The sequence below is a fragment of the Varanus komodoensis genome, unplaced genomic scaffold, assembly GCF_004798865.1.
Source record: "Varanus komodoensis strain SLA01 unplaced genomic scaffold, ASM479886v1 scaffold9, whole genome shotgun sequence".
NCBI lineage: Eukaryota > Metazoa > Chordata > Lepidosauria > Squamata > Varanidae > Varanus > Varanus komodoensis.
The window spans coordinates 12,828,139-12,846,493 of NW_025336598.1; the positions used below are offsets into that span (position 1 = coordinate 12,828,139).

General features: G+C 40.3%; 1 protein-coding gene across 4 annotated transcripts in view; it reads right to left on the reverse strand.

Moving 5' to 3' along the window:
* Positions 1-1,977: 1,977 nt before the first annotated feature.
* Positions 1,978-18,355, reverse strand: part of PPARGC1A (PPARG coactivator 1 alpha) — a 221,233-nt gene continuing 204,855 nt past the window's right edge. For 3 of the 4 annotated variants that reach the window (XM_044417826.1, XM_044417823.1, XM_044417825.1), the window contains exons 11-12: positions 13,174-13,295; positions 12,516-12,799 (exon numbers count right to left, since the gene is read on the reverse strand). In XM_044417826.1, coding sequence (XP_044273761.1) covers positions 12,535-12,799; positions 13,174-13,295 — 387 coding nt within the window. In that variant the 3' untranslated portion in view covers positions 12,516-12,534. Of the gene's footprint in view, positions 7,737-12,515; positions 12,800-13,173; positions 13,296-18,355 lie in introns of those variants that run through there. The other variant, XM_044417824.1, reaches the window with a different exon arrangement.

Consider the following 18,355-nt stretch of genomic DNA (forward strand, 5'->3'; position numbering starts at 1 on the left):
CCAAATTCAAGGTTTTGACTATGACATATAAAGCCCTATTATCTTAGGAAGCACCTCACTCCATATATTCCTGCCTGTTGCCTAACTTCATCAACTGAGGCCCTTCTCCAAGTCCCTCTCCCTAAGGAAGTTAAGGGGAGGCTACAAGGAGGGGCTTTTCTGTGGTGGCACCCCAATTATGGAACGCGGTACTGCCAGAGATTTGCCAGGCACCTACCTTGAGTTTTAGGCGCCTGACAAAATCCTTTCTTTTTGGTGCACCTGTGGCAGTACCTAGACCATCTATATTAATTGCACTGGGTGTAATGTATTAATTGTATGTTTTATTTTTATTTAATTCCATATATTGTGATTTTCTCATTTATTATGCTATTTTAATTTTGTTAGTGTTATTTATTGGTATTTTATTGTAATGGTCACCCAGGAAGTGTGATGCCAATGGGAAGCTATCAAACAATAAAATAAAAATAAAGATTCTGCCAGTTTTTGTGCCAAGCATTCCGTGTGTACTCTGTACATGAGCAGAACCAACTTCATTCTGCACATGGGTAGCTCACATGTGCAGACTCTGTGTACTCGAAACAAGTAAGGGTTGTGTGGGGAAAACAAGTGAGGCTGAAATGTTTGACTCTCCTGATTGTGCTCAGCGAGGCTGATGTATATCGCACGTTCTTTTTAAAAAGGGGAAACCGTGGCAGGAAAATGTCTCACACTGAGGTTCGAAAGCCAACGAACACCACCGCAGTCCTGGTAGCAGTGGGAGGAATGGCCCGGTGGGGCCAGGCTCATCACTCACTCTCCCTTGTTCAGCACCACTTTTACTAGTTTCTCCCTATGTATGCATTTTGCAGCAGTTTCATCAGATCAGTAGTTCCACCTTATTGAAAATGTCTATCACATCGCTACAAATTTGGAATCATCACATTACATGGCTATTTTAGGTCATTTATAGATCAGGTCTTATAGAACAGTGATTGAAGTTCTCATTACAGCCATCCAAGGAGGACACATAATCATTGCCTACTGGAAGCTCCTATCTAAAGGGCTATTAAGGTTTTATCTTATTTTTTTCCAAACTGACTCAACTTTTTAGTAACAGCACAAACCATGCCTTCTGTTACGATCAGTGCTGGCAGGCCATCAGTGGTGTGGAGCCATTTTGGACCAATGGCTATTTTTCTTCCCCAGCTCAGGGCTCCTCTACTTGGACTCTGATCATTTTTGTGTTACCGAGGAATTACTTTGTTATATTGTGTGGAAAGGCTATTGTTTCTAAGTACTGGTTTCTCTTGCAAAAAATGGTACTTACCACAGCATGAATGCAGAGGAAAAACATCTTCATCTAAAAGACATACAGATCTATGCTACAATTTGACAATGTGGGACATGTACTGATATGATGTGTCTTTCTGAAGAGCAGAAGCACTTGACAATTCATTTTGATGGGGTACCCACAGCGTTTGCCCAAAGATGTATGTCCTAACCCAGCTCTAGCTGTCTGTGGTTATGCCTGACTAATTGTGACAGAAATGTAGATGCAAATATGCATAAATGCAATGAGAATTGATGGCCTCTTCACTGAGATATGCACTGGATACATCCTTGCAGTTCCCAACCCAGTAAAAGTTTCCTGTGTGGAAGGAAGGCTGTTTCCCAATCCTGTCTCCTTATCTGGACTGTGGTGATAAGTTGCTTTCCAACCATAAAATTACACGAATTACAGGTGTGCTTTGATATCTGCAAAGGAAGAACCATTTTCAAGAACAAAATATTTGTCAGGTTAACAGATAAGAAAAACAAAACAAAACCTGACGGTGATACAGCAGCCATTTGGAAAAAAAAAGAAAAAAAACCACACACATTTTTTCCATGTCAGCAATCCAGAGCAAAATAGAAAGCATTCAAAATTTAATGACTAAAATTGAAAGGCAAAAATCAGCAATGTGTCTTGTCCTTCAACATATGATATACTAAATATTGATTTCTTAAAAAATAATTTATTGCTTTAATTTTTTCCCTTTACAATAGAAGACACTCAAAATCCAGAAAGAAACAGCTGTAAACGTTTAGTTTGGCATTCACACGATCAAAAGTTAAAATACCTGTATCTTCAACCTACAAAGCAATGAATGACAAGAATTGCACAGACTGAAAGGGTGCTACAGTATGCAAAACAGAACTTGTGAAAAAGTTCCCTTTTTATTGCTATCTACCTACTTAGGAATTCAAAGACAAAAGTAGGGTGGGGGGGCAAAGAACAGGACACAGTGGAATCTACTGGAACACAATATGCTGGTGATAAAATGAAGGCAGCTCTCAGACTTAGCTGCACTGATCACGGGAGAAAAATCAATTTTCCTACATTTTGGGAAGGGCAGGGGAAGAGATTACATAGGTAGGTATGTTGTTTCTTCAAAAGAAGTAATGAATGCCAAACAGCAATAAGTGCACTCCACTTATCCCATCCCTGTTTACAATGAAAAACTACACAGAACTCTTTCAGTGTGGGAGCTGCTGGAACCATGTTGGCAGAACCTCTTCCCTGGAGATTTCCTACCCACTCATGCTAATGATTGCTGCCCATGGTAACTTGATGGAGTATCTGTGTTTGAAGCAGTAACTGGGTCCAAACAGCACAGAAAGTCACACGGAAAGACTGATTATAGGCTAAGTATGGGTTCTTGTTGAACTGTGGCTTGCTGCCAAAATGTAAGTTGGATGAACCAACTGTGCTAACAAGCCATGGCTGTTAAACATGGACAACTCAGTGAGAAAACCCATAATTCATTGTTGGATTGTGAAGTGTGGTTTGTTCACCATGGTTTGCTTTCTTGGCTAGGTTCAGACAATATGAAAGCCCATGTTTCAACAAGCCATGGTTCAACAACCCATACACAACCCTTCAGTGTAGCTTATCGTATTGCCTGAACCCACTCTCTATATACCTCTGAATACAGAGCATACAACTGGGTGAAACCTGTCCAGCTTGCTCTCCAAATTAATTGGAACTTGAGGATTCAAGTCAAACTCAAAAAACCCATTCCTTAACTTTTCCAAACTTTTCAAGCTCTCATACCTATGTTGACAGAACACCCTCCCCTTAGGAGACTAGTGCAACAGAACTTGTGGATACCCTTCATAAGCAGAAAATTATGCTCTGCTGATGCACAGAACAATATTGGTAGGCAAAATGCCTGCTCTACCTTTAGCCCCCACTTCCCTTTCTGCAAAGCAAGTTTTTTCCTCCCTTGGGGAAAGCAGAACTGGCAAAGAAGTTGGTGGACCTGCAGAACTGAGCTATTTGCCTGATTCTGAATCAGATCTATAAGTCCTGGTGTCAACTCAAGGTGAGCAGAGCCTTTTTGAGCAAGAGAGTTCACACTGTGAGCTCATTCCTTGCAAAAACTCACACTATCTCTCATCCAGTGTTGGGGACATACAACAAGGAAAGGCCATTGCCTAGATGTTCCATTTGCCTGTGCACCTGCAGGGTGAATTTAGATGGTCCTGCCTGGATATAGGATGATCATCTCCAACAGGTACTGCCACATTCTTCTGACATTCCCTTCTACCTGGGTGACAAGTGAGTGGAGAAGATCCAAGCAATGGGCCCCATCTGCATGGTTCCAGCTCACATGCAAACTGCATGTGTCTAGGCACACCAAGGGGAAGTGACTCCCACAGGCTGTGTGTGCACAGAAAGGTGGGCATCGTTGGAAAGGGAGGGGGAACTATCCAGGCACTGCTACCACTTTCATGATGTTCAGTAAAGGACCAGTCATTGGATTTTGGGGGGGGGGGGTAACTTGGGGATGAATACCCAAGTACAAAAATTTATGTGCTGTGTGTCAGCTGGCCCTTTCCCACTTCACTAAACATGAGGGTAGGAGTGCTTTCATCTCTTCAGACTCAAGAGTATGAAACCTCTTGTTAAAAAGAGCCACCACTGATGCTCCAGTGTATCTTGCCTACTCTTGTCTTGCACTCTGGTTTGCTCAATAGGCAAATTATTGCCTGTTATCCCCACTCCCACCACCATATCATACACTGGGTATGATCCAGTTCACTCTGAGTACAGAACCCATAAAGTATCCCAAGAAGGCTCAGCAGAGCCTTGTTTCTGATTATCTCTACCTACAGCCATACTCTGGTAGCACAAGGAGCCACCTGTGCAGCTGGGAGATCTGTGCATGGCTCTCATATCCCCACCTAACTTCTTTCAGAGAGTGGGTCTGCCACTCAGCTAGATAATCCCTTGCATCGCCTTGTATGTCCCTTGCAAGAGGAACAGAGGGTTCTCCTGAGCCCTGTTGGGATCTCCTAAGTGCAGTGCTGTGCACAGTGGGCGTCATCATGCCCACACGGCACTAAAAAGCATTTTGGTTTTGGCAGGCGAGGAGGTTTCATATACATTCTTTAATGCTATCAAGCGCTCTGGGGAATTTCTTGCAATTCTGTAAACAAGCAGCGAATGCCCTAAAGGAGAAAATCAAAAGGAAGAACAACCTTGCAATGGGTGCTTGAATTGAAATTCAACAGGGTAATTGACAGGAATGACTTTAATGGACAAGACATCAGTCATGTGATGGCTGCACAAGTTAGTCCATTTTAGCGGTGTGCACTGTGCCAGCCCATAAACTCGCAAATGGATTCTACAATTTCTGATACGATCTGAAGGCTCCCACAATGTCATGGGCACCTCTAAGGCCATAATAGTGCATAGTTAAATAATAAGAAAAAGAGGGTGGAAGGAGTCACTGCTTCTGGAAAAAAACAAAAACAAAAAACTATTTTCCCCGAATGAAAATACATTTAGCAACCTGACAACCGGTGTGCATCCTAGGTATAAAATTTCCACTGGCCTTTTTATTATTTTAGTCACCTCATAATTTATAATAAATAGGTTAATCACAACCGATAAATATGCATCTTTAAGTAAACAAAGGAATGAAGAATTAGTATTTATACAGGATGCGTACATTTAAAATCATAGATAATCATTGAACTCTGCCAATGAAAAGACTACTGGCTTCAAGAACAGTGTTCAGACACACAGAATTATTGTAAAACCATAACTGTGCTCTGTACCACAGCAATTTTTCTTTATCAAATTAAAGTCACAACATTTAAAACAAAGTATCATTTTTAAAAAGGTTTCTGACTTCTAGTTCCAAAACTATCAATACATAAAATAAAAACACTTCTTAATGATTACCCATTTAAGAAGCTTTACATAAAATTATGATATTGCCTAGAAAAAAGTTTAAATGAGAAATATCTCTCCCCCACCCCGCCCTTAATAAATTTTGTGTATATAAAACGACTAAAGAAAGAGATGAAAAAAAGTAAAACGTGGAAAAAATATTACAAAGGAGATTAATACCTAGTTGGCTAAGATACTTCTGGACAAAGGGCATGAACCAGCCAAAGTTAAGCACTTTTACAGCACAATTTCTATGCACATGTCCTCTGACATTAGTCTTGCCGGGTTAAATGGGGCTTACTTACAAGTAAGTGCGCACAGAATTGCAGTCTTGAGCTCCACTGCATTCAATGGAGAGATTTAAATATGTGCTTAACTCTCCAAATGAAGTTGGTTGGACCTAGAAGGATGCAGACCCAGGGCTGGGAACCTCTGTTTAGTGGTCTCCCTTGCCCATTGCTTCTCTGCACAATGTTTTGTGAAGTCCCACACCGTTTTGCAGCATTTACGTGGCAAGCAAAGTTACCAGCCTTGTGTCTGCTCCTGCATGTCAAGTTTGGCCCTTATAAGCCCCTTTCGGTGTGCATTACCCAGAATGATAGGATAGGGCTGCCGCCACCTCTGGCCGCTCCCATGCCAGTCCCTGTGACATCTGCATCCTCCAGTTACCTGGTGAGGGCTGACATCACGCCAGTTACCTGAACATTACAGGAAGCATCTTTTCTCACAAGGAGCCCTATAAAGAAGTAGAAGTAGTTTTCCAGGAAATACCCCAATGGATTCATCCAGTAATTTCACCATTTCTAGCAGGACTCGTGATCCTGGAAGCCATAGGACAATCTCTCTTAGCAAATTGTATCTTCAACTTAAAGCAAATGTTGATTATAAACTCTTCACAGAAACTTCCAGCATCCCATGAGGCTTTCAGCAAGCAACACTAGACACTTCAGACTTTATGTCCAAGTTAGGACATCCGTCAGGAGGTCACAGGACTTTAGTATCATATATAATATGAATATAAGGGAAAGGTATATGTATTCCCAATCCAGATTTCTATGCTCCCCTTAGTGGGGCAAGCATCAATATCCTGGTACAGTTAGACCAGTTCTTTTCAAGCGGTGACATTCCTACCACCTGCCATACTGTGAGATACCACTGGTTGAAAAAGCATGGATGTAAAGATTTCAGCAACTTGTAAAGGATGGGAGCAACTAAGCCAGTCTAGCTAATGAATGAGACCTGAACATTCTTAACTTTGGCTGAATTCTGGTCGATGCTATTAGGCTGATTAAAGAAGGGATGGATGATGTGCGTAAAGCATCAATATTTTTGCACTCAGTACTCACGCACGCTCACACGCACACAAACACACACTTCTTTTTTTTTACAATCAAATATATATAAGCATAAGTTCAGCTTTCTAAATATGTTAGTGTACAATATTGTTCTGCCTCATATAATTACATTTGAATATTCTTGATTAAGAAAAAATTCAGCAGTTTTTTAAAAGAACGCTGCATTTACAGTGCATAGCTGTAACAAAAAAGAGCATTGTCTTGTCAGACAGTATGTACACAAAATAAAAATACTCCATTTAACATATGTAAATACTTGACTACATTTGAGAATGTAGTAAATAATCTAACTGTACATTCAACCCCCACCCCCACCCCAAACAGTTACCCTCAACTTGTTTCTAGTGTAACACCATGTCAGCTCAAAGGAAAAAAAAAAAAAACACCAAACACGCTGACTGTTAATGAGGGTCTCAAAATTTCACTATGTTAGATAAACATTTGGACACTGACATGGATGTCACAATTAAAAAGACAAAACTTTAAAATGCTATGGAAGTTTGGAATCCTTCCACATATTTGTTTTTCACCTTCATGAGAAAAGCACAGTAAGAGACAGTGGATTTTGCAGGATCTGTTGATCTCTTCAGGATTGTTGCCATATTGGAACAACACAGGATAAGAAGAAGCTTGTCTAAAAAAAACAATGAACAAACCCAAAAAAAGAACTAAAATGCAGTGTGTCTCAGATGTCAGCAGCTCAAGTTTGAATTTGCTTTGTTCTGGAAATGTCATATGTACACATTTTTTAGTTTTCATTTTTTAAAATGTATCTCTATGGAACTGCTGCCACTTCAGGTGGTTCCCACTTGGCACTCGCTAGAAAGATCAAAACCCACAACTTTGTTACCCTGGGAAAGCCAAGCTGAGACCCTGGGGTGCACAAATGCTCACACCAACCCCTCTTTGCCTCTTCATTCCTCAAGCAGCCGTGTCCATGTAAACCATGTTTTTGTATGGAGAGCATAGAGCAGGGGAACACTGTAAGCATGACTTCTTCACTGTCCATTATTGAAGGACGTGACGTCCGTGAGGTATTCACCATCCCTCCATTATCCTCGGCCATGATGCACATTACCTCCTCAAGCTTCGCTGTGCCTCTTTAAGTAAACTGTCAAAATCCATGGAGTCATACTTGCTCTTAGTAGAAGCAGGATCAAAATCGTCTGAATTTGAATCTGGAAGAAAAATTAATTTTGATTACCTCAATGTTATCACCATCATCCTATTCATTAGTATGCCACTTTTCCATGCAGTGTGCTCAAAGTAGGCCATATTGCTAGGACAGCAATAAAATATGAATGCATGTCCATACATCAGTTGCATATATTATTACAGTAATATTTTAAACTCATTATAAAATAGGTACAATCAAAATACACTGGTTTGGATCCAGATTAAGAGTAGATTCATTGAATTCAATAGAATTTGAGTCTGTCAGGTTTAACTGAAGTACCATTGATTTCATGGATCTACTTTAAGTATGACTAAATAAAGATCCCATTGGTATTATATATAAAAAATGTTTAAGTCAGAGCCAAGACGTAACAGTAAGGTACAGTTTGGTGCATACATTGGACTGAAAATTTCACTGAGATTCATGAAATTTGTAGATTTTATCCTGTACTGGATAATTATAATTAACTGACAACAGTGGCTTTATATATGAGGAATAACACAACCCCTGTAACACATATAGCTTCCATAAAGCTTAAAGGCCTGATCCTGCCTAATCTTGGAAGCTAAGCAGGGTCGGGCCTGGTTGAAATCTGGATGGTTGGGTGACTTAATGTTGTGAACCACCCAGAGAGCTCTGACTGTGGGTGGTATAGAAACGTATTGAATAACAATAATTCACCGTGCTGCTTATCCACAAACCCAACCAATACTTTTTTAGTGATGTGCGTCCCTTCAAATATTACCTTTACAGCCAGGAGATGTGGCATCTTCCACACCACTCTGTACAACTGGAACATTAAAGCGATGTAGGAGTTGGGATGTGGAAGACGTTCATTGAGGGGAGTTTGAAAGTAAACAGATGGATTTAACCAATTTGTACCTCCTGAACCTGAACAGGAGGTAAAATTGGACTAAGATAGAATTGTGGTGAAATATAATTTGTGATCAGAAATCAATACATACCTAAACTTGCCATGGGGTTCACAACCCCCCACCCTTCGCCCACTGCCAAAGTAGCCAGGCTTAGAGCAATCCCAACCATGTTGCTGTGCAGTTTTAAATATGTGACATGTGCTCACTTGAAAACTGTGGCAAAGAAAAAGGTACGCACTTCCAAAAATCACACCAATGCATTCTAGTCAATGAGTACGTACATCTTAAAATGTGTTCAAAGGGCACACAAGGAATAGTACATTAATACATATATTGTGAAAGTTATGTACAAATTTTGTGATGAATGTTTTTTAAAGCATGAAACGGGAGACAATGAGTTTGAACTCAGTCTGGTCCTTTCCATGGCAATACTGCTGCGCTATTCAGAACGAGGCGTGGCATGGAAAGAATCTGGAGCATGTGGTCCACCTGCATGACTTCAGTTTTCTGATAGCACAACATGGTGGTGGAAGGACAGCATCAGTGGGGGTCCTGAATGGCTTTATAGATTTCAGTGGCGTGGCACACACAGGGCAATACACAGGTATCTGGATATGTGAACTAATATTCAGTCCAAGTTCCTCATCATTTAACACTTTTAGTTTAGCACAGCAGTGAATATGTCACACATATCTTGCAGGTTATTTCTTATTGGTTAGACTTTTTTTAAAACAATGTTTGTATTTGAATTTCAACCAACCAAAACAAATATCTATCTGCAGAAAAAAGTATAGATAGATAGATAGATAGATAGATAGATAGATAGATAGATAGATAAGCAAGTACACACCAAACCGTTATTGGACAGAGTTCTTTGTAGAACAGTTTCTGCAGGGATCACTTTATAAGCCTTTGGAGCAAGATGGGTGGGCTCATAATACATCAGGATAACATGTCAAAAGATGTCCCACTAACTACATCCTTTTTCCTGCCTCAAAATATTTATATAGTATATGTTTTAAAATGTCATTTGCATATTATTTTAATGTATAATAATAAAAGGGATAGTTACCTGCCTGGCCATCATCACCATAGCAAAAGACCATGAATCCTATTGGCTAAACCTTGACACACAAGCTATAGGAAAGATGTAGGAGTATACATTTTGGGGTTATTTAACTTTTTAAATGCATCAATTCATTTTAATGGGACCATGTGGATGAAGCCTGCTGGAACAACTTCAGTCAACAGGGAATCTATCCTTAACCAGCAGCCTTGAAGCCCAGGAGCTGGAAACTCCAGGAGAAATCAGCAGACTGAAGGCAAGTTCCATGCCTGCTCCCTTCCCTCTGCTGCAGTCCGTCCCCTTCTCAGGGGCCATGTTCAGGGCAGCCAGTGGCCATGGCGTCACTCAGATGGAGAGGGCACAATGTGTCCACATCTGCCACACCGAAAGTTTGCATTCTGCAAGTTTGTTGGGGCTTTGCTGTATCAAAGTAAGACTTGTTCCAACCTACAGGAAGCCAGGAGCATTCGCTAGCTATTTAATAAATTGTTTGAGATTAGGGTTTTGCTGTTTTCCATTGATTTATGATGCCATCTTTCCACAATAAATTTCTGATGAGGCCCTCATTCTTCTGCTATGTTTAGGTTACGATGGTCTTCCCTGCAAAATCAGCCTCTCAGGTAAGGAATGTGACAAGTTATCCCTACATCAATACACATTTTCTCTTAAAGTAAAGGCACAACAGCCCCTAATAGAAAAACCCAGAAGGACATATGTGAAGTTCTGCGAAGGAAAAGTCTTGAGGAGACATGATCAACATGGAAAGCTCTTCAGGAGCCTATTCTCGCTGATGAATAATGTTCAAGGAGGTCTCTTTCAGACAGTTTATTTTATACCCCTGATGTTTTGAGATACTAGAAACACCCCTGACTTCATCAATGTGGAAGATAAGTCAAATCAAGTCAAGGCTTCAATCCATCTTTACTGGTTTTATCAGCCAGTGTTTGAACAAATGATTTGCCGCCTTTTATATTTTCATCACTGCGCCTCTATCTCTCCAGCAGTCAGCTGCCTTTCCTCAGCTTTACACTATCTATTTAGCCAGTGAAGTGAATTATAGCATATTCACTCTGAACAATGCATATCGTCTTTATCATTTAGACTTGGGAAAGACATATATTGGTCAGGGAAAATATAGCTTCCCGCATCATACAAAGTAAAGGGCAGGGTATAAAAAGTGCCTAACATATGGAGGTATGGCTGAGATTGTAATGATTATTTCCATTCATTTACAACACACACACACACACATACACCAGCTGATCAAGAAGAGCTACAAGAGACATCACTCTTTATTTTCCTGGTAAGAGAAAAATATTTCCTGTGCTCCCAAATTTCACCTAAAGTGGTTTAACCTTAACACTGAAATTTACATTAATACAACCCATTTATGCTAAGTGCCTCAGCATAAATACATTGGAAAGCCATTATGAGGAAAAGCTTATCTGCCTTATGTAAAGGCAATGCAGTGGAGACAAACAAATGTAGGCTTCAGAAGCACTTGGAGCTGGTGACAACAGAGGCAGGGAGTTTGGTTTGTCTAGCTGCACAGGATTCAGTACAACTTACAATCAAAACTCCATCTACTGCCTCCATGCTGAAACCATATTCAACAGCTCTTCACTGGCTCAGGAAACTCCGGCTGAGGGAGGAGGACCTTTCCCACACTCTGCTGCTAGCAAAGCGATCCTGCAGCACCCGACTACAAGCAAAACCACTTCATCCACATCTTTTACTTCATCCACATCTCAACAATGATGATGTTCCATTTCACCAGAAATAGCTGACTCCAGCTTAGAAAGTAAGTTGGAAGCAATGAACACTACTCTGCAGATAAGCTCGCCCCAACTTTACTGCCTGTCCAGCTTGAAAATAAATAAATGAATGAATGAATGAATAAATAAATAAACAAACAAATAAACAAACCTCATAAGCACCCTGAATTTAGCAAGCTGTAAATTGTGGCAAGTTCTTAAAGAGATGGGAGTACCTGACCATCCTATTTGTCTCTTGAGAAACCTGTATGTGGGTCAAGAAGCAACAGTAAGAACCGGACACGGAACCACTGATTGGTTCAACATTGGGAAAGGAGTACGGCAAGGCTGTATACTGTCGCCCTGCCTATTTAACTTATATACAGAGCACATCATGCAAAAGGTGGGGCTAGATGAATCACCAGTTGGAATTAAGACTGCTGGGAGAAATATCAACAACCTCAGATATGCAGAGGATACCACTGTAATGGCAGAAAGTAAAGAGGAACTAAAGACCCTCTTGATGCGGGTGAAGGAGGAGAGTGTAAAAGTTGGCTTGAAACTCAACATTAAGAAAACTAAGATCATGGCATCTGGTCCTATCACCTCCTGGCAAATAGATGGGGAAGAAATGGAGGTAGTGACAGACAGTGACTACAGCCAAGAAATTAAAAGATATTTGGTCCTTGGAAAGAAAGCTACGGCAAATCTAGACAGCATACTAAAAAGCAGAGACATCACATTGCCGGCAAAAGTTTGTATAGTCAAGGCCATGGTTTTCCCAGTTCTAATGTATGGTTGTGAAAGTTGGACCATAAGGAAAGCTGAGCACCGAAGAATTGAGGCCTTTGAATTGTGGTGCTGGAGGAGACTCCTGCGAGTCCCTTGGACTGCAAGGAGATCAAACCAGTCAGTCTTAGAGGAGATCAACCCTGACTGCTTTTTAGAAGGCCAGATACTGAAGATGAAACTCAAATACGTTTAATGAGAAGGAAGGACTCCCTGGAGAAGAGCCTAATGCTGGGAACAATAGATGGCAAAAGAAGAAGGGGATGGCAGAGGATGAGGTGGCTAGATGGAGTCACTGAAGCAGTTGGCGTGAGCTTAGGTGGACTCCGGGGGATGGTGGAGGATAGGAGAGCCTGGAAGAATGTTTTTCCATGGGGTCATGATGGGTTGGGAACGACTTCGCAAATAATATAACATAAATATCATACCTAGGTCTGCATAGTTCGACTTGCAAAATTGCTTTTGTCCACAAAAATACAGCTCAAAGTCAGGCTCGCTGGATCTGCGCAGAGTTTGTCCATTTTCTAAAGCAGCAAAAGCATCACAAGTGTAGCGGTAAGTGATGAAACCATAGCTATCTCTGTAATTGAAAAGAAAGCACAGTTGTGCACAACAATTAAAAAGTGTTAATGCCTGTCAATGTTATTGTATCTAAAAAGGAAAAACTCCTCTGGGGCTCGCATATCGTAAATGCCTAAACCCACCACATTCATTCATCAGCACAATTGTCTTGCCAGCCAACTACTTATTTCTAGAATAGGAAATCTCAATTATAGTGAGATTAATAAATAAGGATAAAAGAGGAAAAGAGGCTTTTCAAAACCTCAGGTCAAAAACTGTTGCAACGCTTTTAGGGAAATTCTCAGTGCCATTATTTCAATGCCATTTTCTTGTACCATTTCTTTTGAATATATGGAAATCTTGTATCATGGAAAAAAACTTAAAGGCTTTTACCCATCATCCTGTAGATTTACTGTGCACTCCTCAATTTCACCAAAAACTTCAAAACGGTCCCTCAGTTCTGTACGGGTTGTGTCAGGCCCAATTTTACCAACATAAATTATGCGCCGTTCTTCCTGTAGGTGAGGAAAAGCACAGAATTTACGCAAGAATAAGCAGGCAAGGGTGATTATTTGCATAAAGATGCACACAACCGAGATGATTTCTAATCCCAGAAATGCTGCAAACACAGTCTAATTTGAGAAAGTAGATCAAGCTTCAAAACACAGCAATACAATTCTATGAGAAAGAAAACATTTATTTTGATACATTCCACCATTTTGTCTGTGGACAATGAAATAATAGGATTTCAGTTTCAAGATACCACAATTGTGAAAAACATTGTTTCCTCTCTCTAGACAAAAGGAGTTATGTAGAATTGTAGATAATACCAAACTGAAACAAAGACATTGATTAAACAGTATACAGGCAGTCCGAGTTACAAACATCCCAGTTATGAACAACCTGTACCTACAAACAAACTGTCATAAAGTCTATTAATTTTTTAAAATTACTGCAGAAAAGAATCATCACCACACATAGAGGCCTCCAAAGAATCATATGGGGGCGGGGAGAGGGAGACGAAGCAAAAGGGGAGAGAGGGCAGCCTCCAGAACATGCCTTCCTGCCCCACCTATCCAGAGAGGGAAATCTTTCCAGCATTTCCTTGCTGCAAAAAGGAAGGGTTGGTGAGTTTGGGAGGGGGGAGATATTTGTGATTTTTCCACTTTCACAGGGATTCTATGCCCCTAACCCCCATGAAAGTGGAGGGTTGACTATACGTGATCCAACTTACATACAAGTTTGACTTAAAGACAATTTCCCTTTATCTCAGGAGCAGAACGTTTGTAACCCAAGCAGTGCTTGTACTTTATTTCTCTTTATAACACTTAGAATTAGAATGAGGCAATCGATTTTTTCATCTTGGCTGTGGAAGCCTGTCCTTGTTTGGCTCTTTCTTTAACCACCTTTAAGTGTATGGCTAGACATGGCTTTTTAGAAGAGCTTTCAGGATGGTTCCATCAGATTGTTGGTCAACTTATAGCCAACAAGCTCAGCCATGCTGCCAATTTGAGAATGTCACTAACGAGATTCCAAACATTGCATTTTGTCTGGGAAAGCAGACTAAAGCTGGGACTTAGGTCCCAGGTCAACAAAGCAGCAGATGTACTGCAGCGATCGTCCATTAAGACACAGGAGTGACTTTAAGAGGCATGAGACCACCAGAAAGCGCAAAGGCCAGGTTCCTAATGCATTCAGATCAGCCAAACACACCTTTGGATTGACATATCAAGAATCCCAGTGAATAAATATCACAAAAGCAATACTAGGAGATCTACTGGTAAACACAGACACGTAGCTGCCCATTAGCAGACATTAGCATCCATCAGTATTAGGAACTGCATTTAAAATCTGCTCTCTGCAGTCTCTACTTTTGCACTCACATAGTGGAAAAAACCATCCCCAGTGATCTAGATTTGTTCATCTATTTTTTTTGTAATAAAAAACAAACAAACTCATCCTTAAAACCTAACAGTCTTAAAACCTAACAGTTGGAATAACAGCCAACAAGAACTTGTGTGCTTGTATTTCTCCTTCAGGTTGAACAGTCAGAATGATCAGTTTGACATTTGTTTAGGTTAGGTTTGGACCAGAACTGACTCAATTTGCTGCTCCCAGGTCCCAAGTGTGCTTTGAAGTCTGTCCATGTGCAAACTCACAGCATGATTCATGCAACAATATGCATTTTATCTATTTATTTATAAATAAAAGCATTTCTTTCATTTTAATCACTTGATATAGTATCTGTAAGTGGTTTCCATAAAATGCATAAAATACAGTTTAAAACAATCATACATTTAAGATTTTACAAAAATAGCAAAGCACCGAAGTTTGAATAAATAGGTACACCTTCAAGAGGCATCAAAAGCTTTCCATGGGTCCTGTCTCTCAGACCACACATTCCATAGAGTGAATGCTACTCTTGAGAAAGCCTTGCTTGACAACAAACTGATGGCCACTGGATGGCTAGTACAGCCTTCTGAGAAAGTGTCCAGGGTTGATTTGATGTTTATAAGGGTAGGCAGACCACTAGATTTCTTGGTCCCAACTTAAAACAGGTGCAGGGGGAGGAATGGAGCACAGCCTTACCAATTTATGCAAAACCTGGAACTTGCGGCATAAATTGGACATACAAAAAGACAAGCATTTGCTCTGTATTCAGGAACTGGAATGTTCTTTCGACTCATTTAAAGCATATGAATGAAATGAATTAGAAAAGAAACTGGAGAAATATGTTGGTGAAAGAAATTAAAATGCATGTTTTTTTTTCCTTTTACAAGCCAGTTTCACTATATATTTGCTTTGTTTTTAGGATATTTTATGTTATTGTTTTGTTGGAAGGGGAACATAGTTGTACACTTCCCAGAGAGGTGCTGTGGGGTGCTATAGAAATGAAATAAATGAAATGAAGTGCACTGGAAAAACGTGTAGAAAAATGTGCACGACAAATACATATGTTTGAAAAGTGCATTCTAATACATTTCATTCAACTGGAGAAAAATGAAAACATCTCTTACTGATATGTTTTTTGCCTTGGAAAAGCTACCTAAATAGGTATCATGTCAGGAACATCTAAGCATCGTCTCCCTCTACTTTTAATTCATCACAGCTTTATTTTAGACTATCTTTATTCTTAATGGCCCTGTCTTGGAATCGGAAAGGATTCAGTTCATAAATCTGGAAACAGTAAAGATTTGTACACAGTAATAATCGCCCCCCCCACACCAGAATGTCTTACCAAAACAAAAAACTTAACTGTGCTGAACCACTTGATAAGAAACAATTCAGTTGACACCAGTTATTGAACCTAAATGACTGACCAGATGGAGCATAACATAACTACAGACTTTCTAATACACTTCATTTCAGCTAATATATCTAGATTGGAGGGGGGGCATAATGTTTCACACACTAACATTGAAAACTTAATATAGCTATGTAATGGGAATAAATACTGCACATGCTTCCATGAGATTTGCCATGAGTATAATCATTTTTGGCTTTTATCTCTCCTTCTCATTCTTTTTTAGGGAAGGAGAGACCAGCCTGCTAAAACTGCTAAAACTGAACCATTAAAAAAACTTGGTAAAGTACAATTAAGGGAATAAGTAAAAACAACCAAATCACAGGAATTCAAATTTAAAACTGAAATGTACCATATGTCCTCCAATATGCAAGTACAACAAGAGATTCTTCGATTTACCTAAATGGCATACCATTGTGCCTAAGTACTGGAAGGCATATTGTGTGCTTTGACACTGGCACAGGCTTAATGATAATTCCAGTATTACAAAGAATTTCTTTGTGGTGTCTTTTCTTTGTGGAGACATAAATTGGTCAAGGTGAATAGAAGCAATACAGGGCTTAAAACGGAACTAGCTCTACACTGTATGATAGCTTTACAATTTGGTGTTCTAAAAGGCTAGTGCACCTAAATAAGTCTATATGTTCTTATTTTTCATGTATTTATCATTTGCACCCCAGAGGTCCTTGAAGAGCCCTACTGGATGAGACAGAGTTTCTATCTAGTCCAATATCCTTTGACTATCAAAAGGCAGCTATCTGTGCCCAGGAGCAAGCAAGGCATGAAGAAACAGTGGTACCCTCTACTCTGTGCTTAGCAGAGGGTATTTGGAAGCACACTGGAGGTTCCATTTTGTGATCATGGCTGTTGGACCTATCCTCTGTGAATATGTCTAATCCCCCATTTTAAGGACGTCTAAACCAGTGCCATCAGCAAATCTTGCATGTGTAATCTCTCCTCAGGCTCTGAAGCAAGGTTCCAAGGCCACTTCTTATCTACACACTGAGCAGACCCAGATTAGTTTATGTTCAACAAGGCTGCCGCATCATATGCATGAACCACATGCTTCCTTTTCTATTTATTTGGAAAAAAAATATACACCTAGGCAGGAAAGTCATATTTTTCTTTTAGTATCCAGCAGACCATACTGTAGCAAAGAGGAATTTATTTTAAAAAGTCCTGAAGAGCATTTGCTTTGAAACCTTAGTCTCTGAACGTCTTCTTGCTCTAATCCATTTGGGGGAAAAAGATATATAATTTCTATTTAAAGAACTTTGTATTTAGGTTATGCATGGAATTACAATTGAAGCCTCTTTTCACAAATGTTTTGGAGATGGAAATGTGAAAGGTTTCAAGATCCCTGTGTGGTACAAATACTGCCTGCATCCTACTGCTTATGAGGGTTCTGTTGCTTGTTCAATGAATTTCACATTGTTTAAGTTCCTGAGTAACTTTTGAATATGTGAGTGCAGCCCCAAACCTAAGACATGCATTACACTAATTGCTCTGCTGGTGCTGTATATAAAACAGGCCCAAGAAGGGGAAAAATTGCTAGCAGATGCTGTTTGTCTTGCTTTTGCAACCTCCGCTGCTGCTCCGTTAATGCATCTGCTTACCATTACTCTGACAATTTTTGTTTTTCTCTAGCCAAACCAGTTTAATATATTAGAATTCCAAAATGGAGGGGAAAAGTCCCAGACCTTGCTCAAATATGGGAAGTTGACCCTAGTGCACTATTGCTTGAAGGTACAGGAGAGTTCAGTGCAGGACTGGCAGGCACACAACGGAAAAGAATGCCGGGCAAGAAGGGCTACATGAGCATGGAGAAGGATTTGAAAGTAGTACTGCTGTAGCTCCACTCAGTCAATAAACAACTCCCAGCCCAAACTAAGCTTGAAGGCCAAAACAAACAAACAAACAGCTCCTGCCCAAACTAGAGCTTCAGGTGGCATACATGTGCTAGCAGTAACCCCAATGCCCAGAATGCTGCATTCAATTCAGTCCATTGACAGACTGCTGAGGTCATGCCTTTCATATCGACTGAAACTTATCCGAGCCATTCATGTCCGGGTGTAGCAGTTGTTCTGTGATGGGGCTAAGAGGGTGGTTCTGTGGGCATCCATGCATCCTACACCCCGCGGAGCTTTTGTTAACAGGGTGGGTGGCACAGCAGAAGCTTCTGCCTGACTGTCTGCCTGTTTCTGCATTTGCTTTGAAGCATTTTCGTTAGGCCAGGCTCTGAGCCTAGCCTGACCAATGTCCTCTCTTTGT